Source organism: Coturnix japonica, chromosome 2 (assembly GCF_054131305.1).
Source record: "Coturnix japonica strain WE chromosome 2, WE-NBRP24, whole genome shotgun sequence".
NCBI lineage: Eukaryota > Metazoa > Chordata > Aves > Galliformes > Phasianidae > Coturnix > Coturnix japonica.
In genome coordinates, this window is record NC_140664.1 from 124,514,644 (window position 1) to 124,537,382 (window position 22,739).

Sequence of the window (22,739 nt, forward strand, 5' to 3'; positions counted from 1 at the left end):
GAAAGGGAAACAAGTGCTTTCAAGTTCAGTGCCAAATTATGCTGTGCATGGTGCTTTAGTGGGCATTCCACAGATGCAGCTCTTCTCCTGGTCTCTTTCTTTTCACTGGATCTATATATTTTTTGAAGATAATATACTTAGTGATAAAGCCAGTGGTCACTAATGACAAAGCCAAACTCAAATTCTATGCTTAGGTCTTGGAAGTCAACTGGTTTGTTCCTGTAGAGTAGGTATGGGGAACTTGCAGACTGGGGATGCTTCAGAAGCCTCTACTGGTCTGCACATTAACAGGTTCTCAAGGATAGCTGCCCCAGACTGTGAAATGGTGAGCTAAATCTAGCCGTCAGGCTGTGGGGTCTCACAACAGTGGGGAAACACTTTTATTGATTGCAAAACCTGTTGAAAATCTCTTAAGTGTTGTTTTTCCTAAAGCTGCAATTCTTCAAATTATGTAAATGGATCAGATGTCTATTGTATTTAGCTTAAAAGGAAGGAGATATTTTGGCTTTGTGGCCACCTTCAAAATGTGGGAATAGTACTGTGTTTTCCAATTTGGGCTTACTGTTTTCTGCTCAGAAGTACAATGCTTGCCAGTGAAATAAGAAAGCAGAAAGGAAAGAAAAGCTTTATGGATCAAGACATGTAGCCATCCTCAAATTTACTTTGGTCTGGATTTGGATTTTACCCGTAGCAAGACTTTTGCTATCAGTAGTGTGCCTATTTTAAGAAGAGAAGCTTTGGCATAAGGTTTTGACCAGCTATCTTACTGTTGATCACAAGAAAACGGCTCTGACATTCAGAAAGGTTGCTGCAATTGTCTGTGAATGTTTTCAGCGGGAGAGAATGCCTTTGTGGAGCAGCACTAACAAGGAAGAGGATTTGTGTCGTCCCCACTGCTTTAACTCATCAGCCTTTATTAAAGGAAACGGTGTGAGCCAAACCAGGAGGGGAGTTGGCTTTGTAAGTTTTAACTCCACAGCACTCTGTGAAGCAAATTTTGTAATGAAAGTCCTGAAAATGTTTTGACCTGTTGTGGGAGAGGATTGCCTGCAGGCAGTGCTTAAATCTATTTTCACACTGCAAGCTTCCTGATAAATAGTCACCTTGAGATCTTTTGTGCTGCCTATTCTGAAAGTCTTTGATAGGGGTAAGGTACTGAATGGCCTTAAGATTTACTGAAAGTTAATAATCACCTGATGATTTCTTAAGAAGCAAATAATTAGCTTAGCCAGAGCTTGTATAGCCTGAAGAATTTATAATCTTCAGACTGAAGTCTAGCTGCAGGAGCTTTAACAATCAATGAAATAAGGTTTCTGTCACTAAATCACCTCAAATTTGAATGAAGAGCTCAGGAAGATTGGTTCGCTTATGGAGAAAAACGTCTGAGGACCTGACCTCATTTTTAGCAAGAGAGGGATGTAATTATTTAAACATGTTATTGAAATGGCTATGTCAACCATTTTGTTGTAGATCCAGGAGGAGGTAGTGTTATGCCTACCCTACCACCACAGGGTTTTCAGAAATTTAGGAATCTCCCACAAGATTCTGTGTTTGTGAGCTCTATAGTGACCAAAAGTAACAGCTGCCATAACTGGCAGACAGGAGGAATGCTTGTGTGTATGGTCAGACTGAAGGGCCCTTTGCAAGGCACTGAGCATGGTCACTGTCAAAGTGATCTGCAGGAGCTCTGTACAGTCCGGGCTTGGCCCAGATGTCAGGTGCTTCACTGGCACTCCATAGTTCTGCTAATCTCAGCAGGATTCAAGAAGGCATTAGAGCAGTAAGTTTATTAGAAGAGATAATTAGCACAAAGCAGATGAGGATTTCATAAAGGAGACTTGGTCCTGCATCACCAAGGCCTAGTTATGTGGACACGGCCAGGCTCCAGCTGAGCTTTCTTGCTTCCCAACTCCCCTATACTTGAAGCATCTATTGGCACACACCCAGGATGGGTAAATCCAGCTGAGGAATCATCTGATGGGACACATCTAGAGAGTATGGTGATGTGAACAAAAACCCTTCAAAAAGCAACACACACACACAGGTTCAGTGACTGGCAGCCAAGCAGAACAGATGCATGCGGCTGGGCAGTGAGCTGTGGAGCAAGCAGGCACAGGAGAAAGACAAAGCCTGGCTGATCTGCCAAAGGACTCCAGCTACTGTCCTTGGGATCAGCTGCACACAGAGAAAGCTCTTTGATCTGTATTCCACCAGGAAGTTGAGCTTTTCTCAGGTGGGAGGTAAAAGAAGAAAACAAAGCACGTGTATGACATGAAAAAGGATAGAATCTAGGCTACATTTAAAGAAACAACAGATCATTCAGTTTGCTCATTGCAGGCTTGCTGACAGATTGACAGAAAGAATCTACTTCAAGTCAATATATTTTCATTAAAACAAGTCATGTTTTTTATACTCTTTCTATGCTATTCAAAATGCATGATGCTGAGAGGCCAGTGCTACTCATGGGAATGGGTGAGTGGTTCTGATTGCAGTGGGAAACTCTTGGATTATTTTTGCTTCCTAATAACCTGAGCCTTCCCTTGAGCTATTTGTGAATTCCCTTCCAAGATTTCTGAACTTCCTCAGTCTGGTGAAACTGTTGGTAATTAGAGCAGCCCAGATTATTCCCTATACATTGGTGCAGAGCCAGGGCTTTCATCAAAGCACTGGAGAATTACCTTTATAACATTTCAGTGTCACATAATGCATTTTGTCAAGTCTTCCCCCATGCAGTATGAATATTCCTATTTTTAAAGGCATGGCACAATACATGTAACATTGAAACTAATGTAGGAAAGTACTGAGTGGGTTATCAGCATGTCCTGATCTGCGTGTCTTTGCTTATGAATGATAGCTTTTAACAGATACCAAAATAAAATAGATTTTAACTCATCTTCACAGATCTTCACAGCCTAGTTTTCTAGCCATGCATCTGAGGTATTTTTACAGTACATTACCTTCCGTTAATAGAAAAACACTTCAAAACTCTGCAGAAGGTGTCAATGAAACTGTACTTTCAAAACAGCAAATTTGAAAGTAAATATAATTTGTTAGAATATCACTGTTCCCCAATCACTCAGTACCCAAGGCTACTGCTCAGTCATTTGTTAGTGTACCATCAGGATATCCTCATGTATTTATTAACCACATGGGATGGGAGCTCTCTAAAGTATTCACATACTCAAGGAATTGCCAGACTTAGTTTCCTAACTGTTGTACCTTTTACTGGTCAGGCTGTGATGTGTAAGATGCAGGTCTCAGCCAAGGTTTGCTGAGATTGCAGATGGTCAGGTTCAGTAAAGCAAAAAAAATAAATCCTTATTTCATTGAGTATCTTCTTCTGGGCTGGACGTCAGGCCTGTTTTGTTGTAAAGCCATGACGAATCATGTGGGAAATAGTGAGTGATTTGGAGACTTTCAGCCAAGATGTGGTATAGAAAGCTGTTCATTTCTATCCCTCAGTTGGATTTCATTCTTTAGAGCCTAAAGGCAATAACTGATGGTATGAATGCATCTAACTTGGGTCTTCAGTGTTGATGCTCTTTCTTTAGGAATCTTTTGTGGTACATAGATAAAGCCTGCTCTCAGTATTTGTGCGTGTGCGTATGTGTCAAGTGTGAGGTATGAGATCTCTTTTGTATTGGCAAGGTGCCTTATTTGGGCTGTAGGTACCTCTTCACTGCTTTCAATAGAATCACTTTGGTATGCCAGTTCTAAGTCACTGATCTCATGTTCACTGTTACTCCAGAAAAAGCAGATAAGGCTTAATCCCTCCCCCATAGGAAGTCAATATAATTCATAAGAGCTCTTGACCTCTTATCTTTCTGATGTAGCTTTCATGTCACAATAAAAATCATCAGTCTGGAACAGAACAGTTTGACAGGATGACTCAGTAAAGCCACAAAATGACAGATACTAGAAATAAAAAGCAAACAACCCGTGCCAGGTCATTGCAGTCAGAGCTGGATCCTTCACCTGTTGTGCCTACTGCATAAACAGCTAATGGTACTAAGAGCCGCACTTTCTGTTCACAGGGTGGATTATTGAAATTATTACCTGAAAATTTAGTATGATCTCATTTATTTTCTAAGATTATGGGCTCCATCTAACAGCAGCAGCCATGGCTTTGCTTGCAGTTCCCAGACTGATAATCCCAGCCAGCCCTGAAACTAGCATGTTCCTTATCTCTACTTCATATCACTTCTTCTCCTGTCTGCTGGGCTGCCCTGCATTCTTAGCTCTCCGTGTTTGCAACCAAGTCCTCACCTTGTCCATCTATGCGGAACTGGGACAAAAAACCAACTTTTTCAACCCAATATATGAATATAGAACACTCCAGAAAAAGGGGATTAAGTATTGCCTACTGAGAATTCAGAGCAGAGATTTGCCCACTTGTCTGATGGAGAGCACATCATCAGACAACACATTTCCTAGGCAGTTTGATCTCATATTGCTGCAGTTTGGCTTTTATGGTGAACTCAGATGGTGTCTGAATCAGAGGTGCAGGAAGGTGAATGATGCTACAGCACGGTGAGTGGGCCTGCTCTAGGTAGGAACTCGTGAGGACACGTTTTTGCTCTGATACACGATCATTAATGCACAGAGGAGACTGAAGCTATGCACCTGCCAGTGGTGAAAGGGTGATCAGCAGGCGTTTGTGTTCAAATCACCACGGGAAGATGAGAGAATTGCTGCTCTGGACCTCAGGTTCTTCTGAAGCCCTTTTAGTCAGACAAACTGTAGCTGTGAAAAGCTAGTGCCTCTGATTTCATTACAAAAAGAATCTGTCTTTCTCCTTCCAAGAAGCTAAGTACTCATCGGTGTTCAGAGTGTGGAGGAGGAAAGCCTTTGTTCATATTAAATTTTGGTGCTCTAAAAAAGAAGGATTTACTGACACTGCCTGGAACAAGGGCGCTGTAGCTGATGAAGGCAGAGAGAAATTGTCTGCCTTGCATCTGTGGAGTTTCCTGCCTATCCTTCCTGAAGGCTTTGGGAAGCTGCTTCAGACATAAAGCACTTAGCATATGTAAAGGGAGAGGAGAACATCTATCAAACACGGGAAGATCAAAAACTGTGACTCCCTGTGGAGTGACTGTTGGGAGGGAAACAGCTGAATAATGTTGAACACATCCAGCTCTCTGACTTCACCTAATGCACACTGTGAAGGCTGTGTTTGTAGTCAAAGGATGAATCATTTCCATGGATAGGGAAAAGATTTTGAGCTTTTGCCTTAAAAGACACTGCGCTATTATTTGTTTGAGAGGTAACACCACTTGCTTTTACCTCCGTTTAGACAAAAATAAACATAAATATTAATCTGGAGTGTTTTTAATTTTTTTTTTTCCTGGCCTGTCCATGAGATGACCTGGGAGGTGGTTGAGGTGCTTGTTATGCTGTAAATGTTGGAGATCTGGCACGGGCTTTTAAAAACTTCAAGTTCCCTAAACCTCAGCAATAATTAGTCCCACGTGGATAGCAAGACATTCAGTGCCCATGCTCATGCTTCAGAATCCACAGCTACAGTAGTTTTGAGTAAAAATCATTGGGACAATTCAATCCTTCATCTTGAAAGTGCCTTTCACGACTGCTTCTACAAGAATCAGAAAGCTCTGTGGGAAGAATATCCAATGGGGGAACAGCATGACTAGGGTTGAGCTGACAGTCAGCACTGTAATGAAATAAAATCTGGTGCACGTGGTTGCTGTTTTATGGATGTGACCTTCTCTTTTCCAAGACAAGAGTCTTCCACTGGGAGCTGAAATGTACGAAACAGCCTGACAACACAGCATGTCAGCGCGTGTCTCGACCATAAGTATAGCTAATATTTCCTATTAGTGCTGTGTAGCACTCTCTGGGCAGCAATCAGTTCCATTTAAATAAGATGAATATAAAAGTAATAATGTTTCAGGTTTTACTCTTGTACATGCTGTCAAGGGAAGAAATGTTGATTTTTTAATAGTCTGATAGTGAAATAAAATAAAAATATAATTCTTACAACATGGTTAGTGCTCTTTTTAATTCCACCCTGTCTGAATTTTTTAGGGTTTTGAAGGTATTCCTGTCCAGAACTGCTCAGCGTATTCCATATATGACAGGTGGGAGAGTGATGAGGATGCTGGCTGTAATTCTCCTGGTAGTCTTTTGGTTTCTTGTTGGCTGGACTTCTGCAATAACCCAAAATCTGGAGAGAAACATTCCTCTAATTGGTCAAGGGCAAACATCTGACCACCTGATCTTCAATATGTGCCTCATGGACCGCTGGGATTACATGATGGCTGTTGGTATGTCCATTTTCTAGTTTATCTTCTAATGTCTAAAATAAGGCTTAGTTGCTCTTTGTTTACATATCTTTTCCTTTTAGAATATATTAGAGCTTTATTAGGCTGCATAACATCATTAGAATAGCATGGAGGAGAATGAAATGTTGGCTTATATGTTTTTAAATGGGCTGAGATTAAAATAACTAAAATGTACTGAGAATTATGTGACTTTCAAAGGTTTGTAACTAAGACAATAGTAACAAGGTGATTGGTGCTACAGAAATGGGTTTTTTTTTTTGGATTGCTGAATATATCTAACTATTCTACACTAGTACGTTGAGAACTTATGGTAGGAATAACTGTGGAGGGCTTTGCACTTTTGCCCCACAAAACTGGACAGTGCTGTTGTATGAGGAGGGAGAGAACTTGCAAGAACACTCTTTCATATAAAACTGCACATACTTTAATACAAAAGCAATGGGAATAGGAAATGCATACCAAACTTTTCAACTTAATACATTTTCTAGATATGCTGTCAGGGGTTAGGATAGGTAGGAGCTAAAAATGCCACACTGCAGAGTTCAGTTCTGTCATACCAAGGAAAAAAAATGACACATTTTGTTTCCTTAATTTTATAGTGTTATAATGTACCATGCCAGGGTGTAGCTATATGGTGAAACGTTCTTTATCCCAATCACTGGATAGTTTCATTGCATCTGCACCTAGAACCCTTGGTTCCAGTACAGCACAGGTCTGCCACCCACACTCAAATACATAAATGTTTTGAAATCTTATCTAAGTATTTATCTTTCTGCCCTTTCCTTCCTTCGCGAGAGACCTGCTGCTGAAAATAAGGGGAAGATAAAGCATTTCACATGGGAGTGAAGGCAAGATGGATAGAAACAAACAGTGATATTTGGAGTATTTTCACTGAGAGTGGAGTACAGAATGCCAGTGTGTATTAACACACAACATTTTAAAGGACAAACCACTTCACCAAGGACTTTCCACAGCTCTAAGTTACTCAATTCCCTCTCATCCCTGTGCTGTGCTCTGCTCTTCCCTCCTTCATATAAGATCTCTCAGGCACACTGCTCCTCATTTGTGGATGTTCTCATGGGTAAACAATGTGAAGAGAAGTATAAATAAGTATGACGTATTCACCAATTAACCCGACTTATCCCGGGACCTGAACTGTCTGGGGGAGAGAGACACAAACATGGATGCCATCATGTCTTCTCTTAATTTATTGCTGCGTCACATACCTTATATACCATCCTAAATCCCACGCAGACGCGTACACCCGCTACGCAAAACCCGATGCATGCGAGACAACCTAGACACACACCTACCTAAATCCCCACCCACTAACTCTTAACCTACAGGCCTAACTCAGCTATTCTAGAACACTCCATCTACTCAGAACTACTGTATGCACTCATAAATCCTTGCAAAGACAACTTAACACCCCAACACAAGTACTTCTTGAAATGTGACTCCATCTGGGCCCTTTTGGAGGGATATACTAAGAAAATAGAACTCTGTTTTGTCATAATACAACAGTATTATCACCAGAGATGATGTAAAATTAATAACAAATGAGAATTAAATGTGCAACATGGTGTCATCTTCACTGATCCATTCTGGATGAAAATTTTACTGCATATCACAGCCAGTAATACAGGGTAGGATTATTAAAACTTTGATACCAGTAGTTGTTGCATAATGGCCAACAAATGTATTTATTCCCTTCATCTTACAACTGCGGTAGTGAACTGAATAACAACTCAGATGTTAATGGCTAAATATGACTGTTTGATACTAAATGACGTGTTGGAAATAGAAAAGATTGTTTTTTTAAGACAAACTTACATCTAGAGGGGTTTTTAATGTTTCTTTTTGTTTTCAAAATGCAATCAAGCATAGTACAGACAAAGCTAACTCACAAGCCTGAATACAGTTGGTTGTGATTTCCTTTGTTCGGGCCTTTTGTGCACCCGAACTACCTTGTAAACATTTGTGCAAGTCTTCAGTATGTCTGTGTACACTTGAAGGTGTTTATTGTTAATAGAGTCTGAAAAGCTTACAGCCAGGAGGACCTAGTTCCAAAGCTAGATAATCTATATCAAAGAGCTATCAGGAGAAATATACATAATGCAGAACCCCTTTCATTCCTGCAGTTGACTGGGAACAGCCTTCTGAAGGATTTTATGCTGCAAGTTATGTGATAGATTATGATATTTGATTTAAACTGGCAAATAAAAATGTATGATGATAATTTGTGAAAGATTTGTTAATTAATTTAATGTAGCTGGGCACAGGACTTTATACAAAGCTAATTAATATTTTGTAATATATTCTGTCACCTGTAGCCAATGCTCCAATGCCTCACTGTTTTTCACCCTTCTGGCGTTGTCTCACTGAAATGTAGAGATGGAATTTTCAAGGTCACAGATTAGCAAAGTGAGAATTAACAAGGCTCTGTTAGAAAGTCATAATGAGATGAAGCCTTTATGCTACCAGAGATTACTGGAGCTAGGACTTATGAAGCATTTTCCATACTAATCATCCTACTTAGTCTCTATCTCCTGAGACTCTTATTGCAGTGAATGTTTTATAGTTACATTTCCATTAAGTTTGAGAGGGTGCTCTGTGAGAATAGTATGGACTCAGACATAAAAGGTTGTCAACATTTTTAACACTGTCTTTTTGCTCTGATATGCTGATGAGAGAAATTTGCCTTCAGTAAATGCTTATCAGTGTAACGTAATGTAAGTTATTATGTACTTTCCTTGGTGTTGGATATTTGTGGGTATTCTAATTCACACTTGCCTGGATTCTTTCATTTCCATTGTGTTTGTGCACCACTGTTGGAGCTGTGGGATCCATCTCCTAGACAAGCCATGGCATGGATCTCAAGCTGAGATATTAGAGAAAGACCTGAGGGTCTGAAAAGGCTCATCATCAAAGTCTTTCTGTTATGGCTTGAATAAATCCTATACCTCTACCTGCCACAGCCTGATTTCTGATTTCAAGTTAGAATAAAATGGCTGAAAAACTTGTGGTAACCAAAGGCTTGTGGTGTCACAGATCAAACTATTATTCTTTACCTGGAGGGAAGAATCATCTAAGTGAAAGAGATGTAAGCGCAGTACTCAAAAAAATGACCACTAAAAGAAAAACAAAATAAGTTTAATGTGCAGAGCCCCTGGCAAGAAAGATAGAGATAAAATCTTGGTGCATGGAGGATCCTGTCTTCATTAGGACCAGAGTTTTACCCAATGTGGACAGCATTTAAGCTCTCATCTTTTAAAAATCCCCATGTGTATCCTGTGTGTGTTTTTTGACATTTTATTTAAACCAGAAGTTAAAGGCAGGTTTTAAACAAATGCAGCTGGGTGTTTTTCCTAAGCACAAGTGTGATTCCCAGCTGGCAGGAGCTGTGCTCCTCTGGCTTAGCTGCTGCACTACTTGGGAGTTCAGGTTTTGGGTTCTGGATATCAAGGGAATTTCAAACACACAACTCTGTCATAATTACGGAATGCCCTCAGCCAGGAAAAGGAACAAAGGAGTATTTTAGTCTCTGTTCCCAAAAGGGTTTCCTCCCACTGTTCATTTGTTAATATTTAAACTATATAATCCTTGCATCTGAAGAGGATATGAATTGGCAGGACCGGCTCTGACAGATTGAGAATTAAGGGTTCCCTTAAAGTTCTGAGTTAGGGCATTGTGGCACAGCCTCATAAAGACCCCCTTATTAAGTTTTGTACAGGCCCTCAGCTGCATTCCGTGAATGAGTGATTATTATTTCTTTTTGTTATCCCCATTTGATGTGGTCCTATGCCATATTTAGAGTACTTTGTTCAGAGTATTCAGTGAATGAAGATTGTTAATTTCCAAATGGGCATTCTTGAACCATGTTCTCCTTAGCATGAATGTACAAAGATTAATGCCAAAAATTGTCAGCAACAGCTATCTCTTTTGAGTGCTCTCTTGAGACATCTGGGAACTAATTCTTCTGAGCTGTGTTTATAGCCTTCTCTGTGTGGAAAGCCCAGCCAGAAGGTAATTATTAGAATTCAACACTGGTGAAGATCTGCCTTTAGTTTTCATGTTAAGACTCTCAGAAAATGTGAAAATAGTGATTGCTTGTGAAAGGCTTACTCTAAGCGATGCAGCCAGGGCTGTCTAAAGTTTTTACAGCAGAAATGGGAAGTGAATCCTGTTTTACAAAGAAACCTTCTGCAGCTTTCACTACTGCCCTTTTTTTTTTATTGTAACCCACTGCTCTTCATGCCATGTACATCTCTTTCATAGTCCCCATTACCAATTATGTGTGCGATCTCAGTCTCCCATCACTAGAACAAAGTAAATCTTAAGTAAGTGTAGGGAAGAGCAACAAAGGCAACTAGAAATGTCTCCTCTACAAGATTAAATGAAGTGGGGCAATTCATTCATCTTGGATTAACTACATCTGTCAATTTAATTTAAAATAAGGCATGTTTAAGGGTGATGGAAAGTGAAATTTTCCCCCAAAAGTAATGCTCTGTTTTTCTTTCTTCTTTTATAATGAGCAGTCAACATTTTTCAGTTTTCCTTTCTCAGAAGTAGTTGGAACCCTTGGTCTGAGCAGTTCAAGTTGCAGTGCCCCCGGCAGCGACATTCATTGTTCTTTATACCTGCCCCATCACAGACGAAAGCCGATAACCCTTCTGTAGTCACTGTTTGTACAAAGTGTTTCTCCTAAGGAAACCAGTAACAGCTTGTCTCAGCCACATTTGTGTATCAGTAAATTCTGTATTCAGATTCTTCTGCAAGCCACCTGTGGGAGGAGAAGGCTTTGGGAGAGGCTAGGAGATGCTATGACTTCCTCTTGTCTAGGCAGCAGAATCCATTTCTTGTATGGCTTCAAGTCTTTCCCATCCTTCAACTATTTTGGATACTGTTGGCCTTTGCTTTCATCCTCTTTAAGATATAAGAGAAGCAGTCCCACACTCAGCTTGCTTCTCCATCTTCCACCTACTCAGAAGTGGATGATGGGGCACAAGAGAGTGGTCAACAGGCTTTAATAGCAGTGTGCTCAGTTCTGCTGCAGACTGCAACAAAAAAAATTCTAGGTTGGTCCCCAGCTAGCAAGAAGAACATGTTCTGAGATTGTGTCTGTGAAACGTGGCTTAAGTGGTGACTTCTGCATTTGCAGAGGAGCTCTGAGGTACGAAGTTAGAATTCAGTTCTCCTGCATGTGCTCAAGACCTTTTTTCTCCTGCAACATTTTGTCTTGTTCGCTAGGCATCTAAAATGTTGTTTGCAACAAATTATACATCTTTCTTTATTAACCAACCTTGATTTATCGCTGGAATTTCTCTGTCATGTGCATTAAATGAGTCTGGTCTCCCAAGAAATGATATGGTTGATTGAAGATTATAACACACAGAAGAGCAATTTAAAATTGCACACGTGTTGTTATAATATAAAGCTGTTCAAGTTTTAGAGATGCAAAAGCTGTAAAAGTAAAGATGAAGGAATTTCCTAAGGCCTCAAAGAAGAGTTATTGTGTAAACCTTGCTAAAAAATTGAGTGTCATATTTATTGATTTCCCATGTTTCCTTATATGATTTTTTGCTTTCCTGAATGTTTTCTTACCTTTCCTGATGTCATACCCTTACTGCCTTTACATCCTTCACCATCTTTAGGTGCTGTTCCCTTGCCCTTTCAAGTGTCAGGAAGGTATGATCTAAATCCTGAAAGAGTGGGAAGGTTGGAATGGGATGATCTTAATGTCCCTTCCAGTGTTCTGTAATCCTATGATTCCATGTCTGTCTCTGGACACAGTTGTGCCTTATATGAAATTCTTGTATGAAAGAGTAGTTGACAGTGCAGACAACTGCACATAAATACACTATCTCAGATCTTCAAGAAGTTTGAGTCAAGAAGACCAACCTGAGTGTGTCTTTCTTTACACAACAGATATGTATCATGTACTGTGGATTTCTCATTGTCACTCGTTATCAGAAGGTGCAGAGTATGAACAATGGCCCAGGCAGATCCCAGCTGGGCAGGCATGGACTGCCCTTAGTTGTAATAGGGTACAGGCTGGTCCAGTGTGGTGGGTAATGGAGCTAAGTGTTCCAAAATGCTCCCTTTTCTAACACGATGGACAGTACAAACAAAAGCAATGATCATATTTTTAAAATGCTAAAGAATAACCAGGCAGGTCGATTAGATAATGCAAAGATCAAATAAAATGTTATATTTTAAAAAAAGTAACTTGCAAGAGATACATTTAAAGATTAATTAATTTATGCACATGGCATATTGAGGCCATGTTGTGTTTACATCTCACCTTCCATTCATATCTCCATCCATCTATGTCTCTAAAGCAGTTGTTTCTTTTCTTAGTCTTTTGTCTGTCGGAGATTTGCTTCCATCTGAATGCCTGGTTTGGACAGTTATAAAATAGCTACTGCAAATCTTTTAATATATTTTTTTTTTTACTTCCCATTCCCTGTCCATATATCTGTTGGCAAGTCACTCACATAGGAATTCCCATCATTCTTCGGAAGAAGACATTTCTTGTGCTTAATAAGTAAAAAGGGGTAATTTTTAAGCCTTAGGATGAAACATATTAGAAGGACTTAGGCATTTTGGTCTTTGCAAAGAACAGAACTAGAAAGACATCAAAGATAAATCACGCCTAAGGATTTTGCTCTTACATATTTCACTATCCATCTATCCAGCTATCAACTTAAAGTTAGTTACATCTGTGTTTCGTATAACAAATATGTAAATATATTTGCTTGTTTCATGTTGAGAGATCAGAAAGACTATATAGGAAAATAATAGAGCAAATTTTTGTATCTTCAGATTTTCATTACAAAATGCTCTAATAGTATGTATCTAATTATGTAAATACAATTTTCCCCTTCAGGCACAACTTCTACACAATACATTTAAGCTGTGTAATTAGTGGTTTTGATAATAAATTGTTTTTCAATTAATATGTTCTGTTTTTTATCAGTAACAAAATTATCGTTGCATTGGTTTTGGCAACCATAGTAACTCTGTTGTTTTACCTTGCGTTTTTAAAGCTACTTCCCATTTGTATTACATACCAGATGTCACACTAATTATTATCTACATACAGGAATGCCCTCTCTGCTCTAACTATAAAGCTTTTATAAAAGCATTATTCATTGAACAGTAAAAATACTCCAATATATTAATGCTTTGAAATACCCTCTTCTGTCTTAGGAACTCGGAGTATGATCATGAAACTGCAAATTATGAAATTTGCAGAATTAATCAGATCCAAGGATCATTCATTCATACTGCAGTTTATTGTAATTATCTTTACTATCTGTATACAACTTATTCATTTTCATTTCTGTTCTATCTTTGTATTTTTTTACAGTCTGGATAAAAGCACGTATATATTCTTGTAAATATTCAAAGTTGCACCAGATCTTGTTTTAATGGTAAAAATAAGCAAAATTTGGGCCACACTTCTTACACAGAGAGTGCTTTCAGCACATGTTTTCTACATGTACTTTAATGTCATTGAAAGCCCAACATTTTCAAACTTTCAGCATCTGTTAGCAGTGGTAACTAATCATTTCTATCAGTAAGAGACTTGGGACTCTTCTCACTTTGGTTGTAGAAGAGAGAGAAAAATGAACCATATACTTTGGGGGTATGTGCCTGTTATTTTATAATTGGCTCTTATATTAACTATGCAGCTCTACTTCTAATTTCTCTATTCCTTTATTTATTTATTTATTCCATTATACACTTTGGAAGAAAGGCAGAATGAGAGAAAATAGGCCATGTGGTGAATTCTGGGGAATGCCTTCTGAATTAAGGGCTTCCATTGAACACAGGACAGTAAAATACAGTAATTTGGCTTTAGCATTCTGTGAATGCATTTTCTTATTTTCAGTTTCTTCTTAAATCAATACGGAGCAATTAGAGCAATACATTTCATTACTTTGAAGAGCAGTACATTTCAGTGCCATGATTCTGCATATGCAAGATAAGTGTACTTAAAAACAAAACTGATAATATTTGTAAAGGAGCCTGATGTCTTGCTGAAGCAAAATCTGTATTCAGCTTGTTTGGAGAAAACTTGAGGATCAAGATTGCTTGATAGAGAATTCCTTTGTAGGTGTTTTTAAGAAACTAGAATAATACATATAATTCAGTGGTAGCAGAGCTTCTATACATAGAAAATATTAGAAGTTTTGAAATGCTCTGACACTATGAAGTATGCATCTTATAGCAGTTACAGACTGTTAATGGTAGGAGGAACTGGAGGACCTGCTCTCATGAGGTATTCAGTGCAGATATTTTATTTCAGTCTGTTGATTATAGGGGTTCACAGATATTTGTAGACTTATCCAAACCAAACCAGTAATGATTGGTTGATGGCTCTCATAGAGGAAAGTCACCTATCACCTGTTCTAGTTACAACAGAACATGTATTTGCAAAAAGAAGTATGACAAGTAACTGATTTTACATTACATTACATCTTCCTGTATTTTTAATTTAATTTATTTCTATCTTTATATATAGTCAGTAGTAACTTAAGACCCAGTGACAAAGCACAGAATTTCAAAAATCAACAAAAAGCTGAACATGGAATTTTCCTTTAGTGCAGGCAGCTGATTGGATTCAGTTCAGAGCTGAGGAGTTGAGGTAGGGTTCAACTCACACACCCAGATGTCTGTAATGTAGCTACTTGGGGTGGTCATCAGAATGCTTTCAGTTCTAAGGAGAAACATGACATCTTGCCATGTTAGGATGTGATGGCTTGCACATAGGCAGCAAGAAGACCACTGTCTGAGCATAGGTGAGTTCAGTCCTAACCCTTCCACAAAATACAACTGTCAGTGGATTAGTTACAAAAGTTCAATGAGCCAAAAACAGTGTGTGAGTAACAACAAGATTACACGCAACTTCTGAAGCTGGCTCAGAGCACATTGCAGGGGTCTCTTACAGAACTGAGCTTTGCTTCTCAGGCTTAACCATTTACAGCCACATCAGCCCAGAATGCAAGGCAAGGCATGAAGGTGCCAGCTGTATTCCTGCTATGTGGCAGAGCTGTGTCTGTTTCCTTCAAGGGGAGGTTTTTCAAGGTGGCCATGACATGATTTCAGTTGTATCAAAAGCAAAATGATGTCAAAGCAGAGTGTCTGCTGGAACCTGCAGCCAGAGGACTGGTGGGTGCAGATGACTTAGCTCTAACAGCATAGTCTAAACTGATGCTGACCCTTTCTTCCTTTATTCATTTTTCTTCTAACAGAGAGAAACACGTCATTCGTTATAATTATGTTAGGCCCACAGAAGTGACTCATAATATTATGGGCATCAGCAAAATTAACTGTCATGAACAGTGGAAATTTTTAAACCCGAAATAGATTGTTTTATCTGAGTTACAAACCTTTGAAATGAAAATGTTGACTAAAAAACTTGAAGTCTTTAGCAGTGCCAGTAGCTGCCTCTCTAACAAGAACCAAAGCTACAAGTAATTGTATTTGTTACTTTAAGTAACGTCAAGCTTCTGTAGTACCAGTTTGAAAGATGAGCAAGCACTTATTAGACATTGTCTCAAGGAAGAAATTAATTGATATTGCCTTAAAAGTTTCTATATTGAAAAGCTGAAACACCACAAGTGCAAAGATTCCTGATGTAGAAAGAAATCAGAGTTTAAAATTAAAAGCAGATGTATGATGTACAGTAACAGTATCTGAAAGAGTCTGAATGCCTATGTGTGTAGATATATACATTTATGTGTGTATACTGTCTTTATATAGATACTCACACGTGCAGAAGATACTGTAGTACTTCATATTTCCTTCCTTTTTTATCTATAAAACTAATTGCAAATTATTTCTTTTTGTTCTTCTCACAGCTGAATTTTTATTCCTCTTGTGGGGTGTTTATCTCTGCTATGCAGTGCGGACAGTCCCATCAGCATTTCATGAGCCACGTTATATGGCTGTTGCAGTTCACAATGAGCTCATAATCTCTGCTATATTCCATACAATTAGGCAAGTGATCTGTAGATCTAGTAATTAATCATTTGTCTTTCAGGTTTCATATGGTGCAACGTAAAATGGGTAAATGGAATAGGCTGCATAAGGGAAAGTCTCATATTTAATTAATTACTAAACTTAAAACTATTCCCATAGAATTCAAGAATGTACATGATCAACTTGTTAATAATGTATGTTTAGGGTTGTTTTTTTTCCATATTGCTTGCTGATGAGTTATTTGTCCAAAGTTCAGTACACGTGATAAACTAGAGGTAGGAGAAATAGTGTCAGTTTTGACTCACACACCACTCACTGGTTTGTATCCCTAGAAAAGCAGCAGGTAAGAATGTTGATTTATATGAACGTGCCCTGATGTGTAATGGATTGGTGAGGTGCAGCTGTATGTTGAGATAATTGCACTGGTTTGTGCATGAGGCACGGTGCTTTATATGCTGACTTAAAAACTGTTATGCTGTAACAGCAATAAAACGCATGTATTTCTTTGAAAGCTTATAATGAGCTCAGTGTTTCATATTTGTAAATTATCAGAATAGCAACAAGTAAATACGGGTGTTTGCCAGAGCTGCTCCTCAGAGCATCTTGTAATAAGGAATTCAGAACAGCAAGATAGCTCATGCACCAGGAGATTCTTATGACTTACTTATTACATTCTTACACCTTCTTTGCCTCCTGACAGACCTTATCTACTCTGATTTATTTTTTTACACCACTCCGCTGACAATCTTCAAATACTCCTCTCAGTTTCCAGGTCTGTATCGGATTTCCCATTTCTCTCTGCCTTCCTGATGTTTCCTTCTGTGCTGCAGCATTTTTCTCTGAGTAAACACCAGCAAAAGAAGGAAAAGAAATGTTTCATCTCAGTTCCTGTCAGGTGCTCTTTTTCACTGCCATGGATATAAAGCTCACTACACTTCACAGGCTTGCCACTTTTTCTTTCCTTAATCTTCTCCTAGCCCCATATCTTGACATCTGTGCACATTCAAAATCTCCTTGTTTACTCCCTAACACAAACATATGAAAAAGTGTTTTTAAAATTTCTATTTGGTTGAAATGTTTTTCATTTCATTCTTGGCAGGGTAGGTGTAAAGCTCAGTCACAGTACTTCTGAATTGCTTACTACTATTAGGGTACATTTGAATTGCCTACAACTCATATGGTAGCCTTTCAGTCAAAATTTTCCCTTAATAATTAATGTTCTAAACCATACTTTGGTCCATGGTAGAAAATACAGAAGATGCATTAGGAGAAGTATTTTGTGAGCTGTTTCTTTTAACAACTGGATGAAAGTAATCATCCAACCCCAAGGATTTTCCTTGAAAAGATGAGAAAAAGGAGAGACTCCTCTCTCTTAGACCTGGTCCCTTTGGTGTTTCTAATCATGCCAGTGATTTGCTTGCTTTCAGTAGCAAATTTAAAGACTTTTTTCATCTTTCTGAAATGTTCCCACACTGGCTGATCTTAACCAAGCAAAGAATTCTGGAGTGATTTCTTCTGCCTAAGCCTTCACTTAGAACAAGTGTAATGCAGTTAGGCGAAGAAGGCACGGAAGGACTAGATCTTTCCCATTATCTGTTCTTTCAGCCTGGGGTCTGCTGATTTTGTTCCCCCTTCTTTTTATTTTTATTTTTTAATGTACATTTTGTATTGCTTCCCTTTCTGCTACATGCTGATTTGCTAAAGAAACAATTTGCTTTTTTTTTTTGTAGATAGGAATGAACAAAATGCACTGGAAATACAGAGACCCTCCTGAGATGATGTACATATCCATATATACAAGTCTTAACTGAGTTTCAAGTTCACTTTACATGCATTTTTTCTTGCTTCTGTCTTCTCTGCCAAGTTCTGCAAGGAGCTGAAGGAGCTGCAGTGTAAGATGTACATTTATATGACATATCTGAATTGTCATGAAAGCACTGTAGTCTTGAAGTACACATACTATTATGTTGCAGCCATCCAGTCTGAAAACTCCTGAAGCTCATAGAAGATTAATGTGAGCACCAAATAAAACCTTGAATTGCTTATGTTTGTTCTTTAGAAGTGTGATTCCCATTCCAGAAACAGGGTTCTTGATTACCTTCTGATCAGCATAGTATTACTTTTCTGCATTGCACTTCCTCTTATATTACCGAGAAAAATTTTGATGGAAAAATCTCATTTGAATAGAAACTCTGTCTCTATAATAATAGGCACAGAGCTTTGTTAGTAACAGTTTGCTCACATGCCAGTAGACCATTGTATTGGCCCTTCCTATGATTTTCTGTGATTATTCTTAATCCATCTGCCTTAGCCCTTCTCTGTCCTTGTATTCTCTGCCATAAACAACCCACTCTTTTGCTACTTTCTCATTACTGTTGGTCCCGATTTTGCTACATCTGTATTCAAATCTGGTATTTCTGATATCATAACCAAGGTAATCACAGCCTTGTAGACTATTGCCAATACAGTTACATCAGGACTGCTGGCCTCACAAGTTCTGCTCACTCAAGGGCCTACAGCACTCCCTTAATTACCTGCGGAGCTTGGCTGTCTTTAAGATGATGCCCTGCCATCCCTCCGGCACTATGTGTAGCTTTTTGCTTTGCTGTTTGTTATATCCAGCAGTCTCTTGTGTCATCACTGATAGTTCCTGTGTTCAGATAGCTGAACCCTTGGCCTGAGCCTTATCATCTGCCTGCACACCTTAGCAGCAACAGCTGTATTGTCAGAGAGAAGAATTTTAAACATTTTATTGTATTCATGAAACACTGTATTTGCAAAGTAATAAACAAGAAACGATTAATATATTATTGTGGCATATAAGCCAATTTTTAATGCCAGACTATTTCTGTTAACAAAAGCTTCTGCAAAATGTGCATCTGTGATCTTCGGTAAGCTGCAAATCTCATTTTGATGTGAATGATTTATATAAACCTGCAGATTACAAGCCAATGGTACATCCATTCATCCATTGCACTGCTTACCATTTGTATCTTTGAGAGCTCACTAAAGCAGAAAAGCCAAGCTGCTCTAACTGCAGTGCTTGCTCTACCACTCTTTTAGAAAGCTCAGCAAGGAACTGCTTCATTTGTGAAATTCAGCCACCCATTTCCTAGTGTTTGCAGGACTCTTGGGCCATGAATGGTCCTGAAATCGACACCATTTCTTTGCTCCCCCTTGAAATGCAGGTCAGTTCTGTTCTCTCTTTCTTGGCTTATCAGCCACACTCTGTAGCTGCAATCTCTGGACATCCCCTATTTACAAAGTGCACTACAAATTACCATAGTACGTGTGCTTACTTAACCTAAAATCAGCAGTTCAGATCCTTAATGCAAACTGCCATAACTCAGTTCATGCCAAAGACTATTTACAATACCTGGAAAAAAAAACAAACACAGCTAAATAGAGTGAGAACACTGAACTGAGCAATGACTCAAAGATGTGCTGTTACTTTTATACTTTGTTTTGGCTTGTGTTGTTGTTTTTGTGGTTTTTTCCCGAATTGTTCTGAATTTGTGGTATATAGGTAGAGCATGTGAATATAATGAATGGTTAGTCTGTATGAAATCACTGCAAAACAAAACCAGTTGTGCTTGGCCTTTCAATGAAAAGAAACCTAAGGAACATTCAAAATGTCAAATCGAATGCACTGGACAAAAGACAGTGAATTGCAACACAATTCTTTTTTCAGATTCATTCTTGTTTCAAGACTTCAGTCTGACTGGATGCTGATGCTGTTCTTTGCACACACGCACTTGACTGTGACAGTCACTGTTGGGCTACTACTGATCCCCAAGGTATTCTGTTCTTTTTCTTTTGTCAAGACCAGGAAGATAATTTTGTCACGCATAAACATTCTGTATAAAAGTAGCAAGCAGCTGGTAGAAAAGAAAGATGTAAATTTGGCTGTGATGCCTAAAATTATATCAGTATTTTTTTTCTTTTATAAACTCTCACACATTTTGAAAGGTTCTTTCTTTCAGTTTCCAAAATTCCATAGATTCAAAGGACTGTGATTTTCAATTTAAACTAAACAAATAGATTTGATTCATACAAGAAGGAAAAGATCTCGCCTAACAATCCCTATTTCAGATGTTTGCTTGACTGGGCCACTGGCAGTGTTACCTGAGATCAAAGAGTTTGGGTGAAGGCCTAGGTTGGACCATTAAATAAAAGTGAGATCAGGAATTTAGACAAGACATGAGATGGAGTAAATGGACCTAAACTCAGCAGTTGTCACTGTGTGGATGTTTCACCCTGATGAGCAGCTGGGCTCCATCACACAGCTCTGTCACTCCCCCTCCTCAAAGGAAAACGGGAAGAAAATAGGATGAAAAAGTGCTCAGGGGTTGAGATAAGAACAGGGAGATTCACCATTTATCATCATGGGTAAAACAGACTCAGCATAGAAAGATTAACTTATTACTTATTACTAGATCAGAGCGACAAGAAACTAAAAGTAAACAAAACAGACTAAATGGGATGTTACACAGGGGATCAGGGAAAGGGGGCTGTGATCGGTCTAAGACACTTCGTCTTGCCACTCCTCCATGGTCGCCCTGGCCCTGAGCCATCCCTCACACAGGATGCCGTCCTTCCTGAACTGGCCCTATATGGGCTTCCCACTGGCTGCAGCCCTCCAGGCACTGCTCCAAGATGGCTGTGTACCATGGAGGCCACCCTTTGGGCACTGCTTCACATGGGTCCCCAAAGACAGCAGCTCCCCCAGCCCTCCTGCCCCACTGCAAGCTCCTCCCCATGGACTGCAGCATGGCGACATCACAGTCCTGCATACCACGAATAGTCTGTCTATGCTACGGTGCCAGCAGCAGGGAGAAATGATGAATATGTGCAGGACACAAGAAGATGCAGATGACAGGATGAGGGAAGAGAACAGAATGAGCTTTGGGCACCCCTGCACAGCTTTCAGAACAAAATGACAATACATCAGTCAGCTCCACCTGTCTCTCACACCGGTCTGTAGGATCTGAATGTAGGTTTCTTCTTGTGCAGTGCTCCAGCAAAACAAGTGACTTTATAATGGCTCTTGAAATGACTTGTAACATTAATCAAAAGGTCAATAATCAAAGGGAACAGTAATGGTGAAAGTTGCAGAGAAGGAACAATGCTAAAAAGTTCAGGTTAATGTAGGTGCTGTTTCTGTCTTTTCCTGATTTTCTGACAAACTCTCAAAAATGCATATATTGAACATTCACAACCAGAGGAAGCACTGATGCAGCCTCAACACTGCAAAGCCCTGTTTTTTTAATGACTCTACCAGTCTTTAATAATAGATTAATTTTCTGGTTTTTGTCCATTAACTTAATTACATGTCTTCAGAGATGCCTTCCCAGACTAGCCTAGAAAATCTGCTAACCTTTCTGAAACTGACTCAGAACTAAGGATCTGTGTTTCCATTTTCAGTTCATTATCTCTGTACTTTCCTTCCAGCACTCCAAAGAATTCAGGGAGTGCAGGGAAGATTCACAAGGTTTAGTTCCATTCATAAAGTCCTGAGGCAGATGACTACAATGGCAACAGAATCACAGATGAGTGATTCCATGTGAATAAAATCCATGTGAATAAAAAAATAGCTGACACAACCCCTCTTTCCAGTGCTTAATATTAATTTTTTTTTTTTTTTTGTCAGTTTGTCTATTCATTTTCAGGGTCAGGATCCAAAACAGGAGAATCACTTTCAGCAGGATTATTCAAGTGCATGAAATATGGAATGTAGTCATATGATTTTAGCAGCCTGGTTGGAAATACTGAAAGTGTATTCCCAAAAACCTGCCATACAAGCTATTGTGAATGCAGTGTTAAAAGACACAAGTAAGCGGCAGAACAAGTACAAAGGAATTTTCTAATGCAGATTTCTGAACCCTTGGTTAGTGGTTAATCTGCCATTAATATTAGTTCTTCCATACAGTACTTATTTTCTACAGGACACTAGTGACACCAGTGATGCCTATAGGTAGTGAGTTTAGAAAATCATACTAAATCCATTGTGATCAACTCTATAATGAAAACTATTGTAAAGTTTTACTGTACACTAATAGCAACGTCTTTCTTCTCAATGCTTACTGCAGTTTTCACATTCAAGCAATAACCCAAGAGATGATATAGCTACAGAAGCTTATGAAGATGAACTTGATATGGGTCGATCTGGATCCTATCTGAACAGCAGTATCAATTCAGCATGGAGCGAACATAGTTTGGATCCTGAAGATATTCGGGTATATACAACTCATTCAAATATCATTTATTTTCAAAAGCATTTCTTCTGTGTTGGTAAATTCTGAATCAGGTTGAATGGTTTTTGCAGATACCAAATGAAACAGGTCAGCTTAAGTCTCTCAGTGATTATGTTTATGGGTCATGTGAAATGTCCTGGAAAGAACTGACCAGCCTAAGGAGAAGCTGCATTACTAGTTGCAGTAAAAGTCATGC

At 38.9% G+C, this 22,739-nt stretch overlaps 1 protein-coding gene across 1 annotated transcript in view; it reads left to right on the forward strand.

Annotated features, from left to right (window-relative positions):
- GPR158 (G protein-coupled receptor 158) overlaps nt 1-22,739 on the forward strand; it is a 166,569-nt gene that overhangs the window by 138,141 nt on the left and 5,689 nt on the right. The window contains exons 7-10 of the mRNA XM_015853313.3: nt 6,043-6,281; nt 16,169-16,307; nt 19,981-20,086; nt 22,379-22,525. Of these exons, the coding sequence (XP_015708799.2) occupies nt 6,043-6,281; nt 16,169-16,307; nt 19,981-20,086; nt 22,379-22,525 (631 nt within the window). The remainder of the gene's footprint in view (nt 1-6,042; nt 6,282-16,168; nt 16,308-19,980; nt 20,087-22,378; nt 22,526-22,739) is intronic.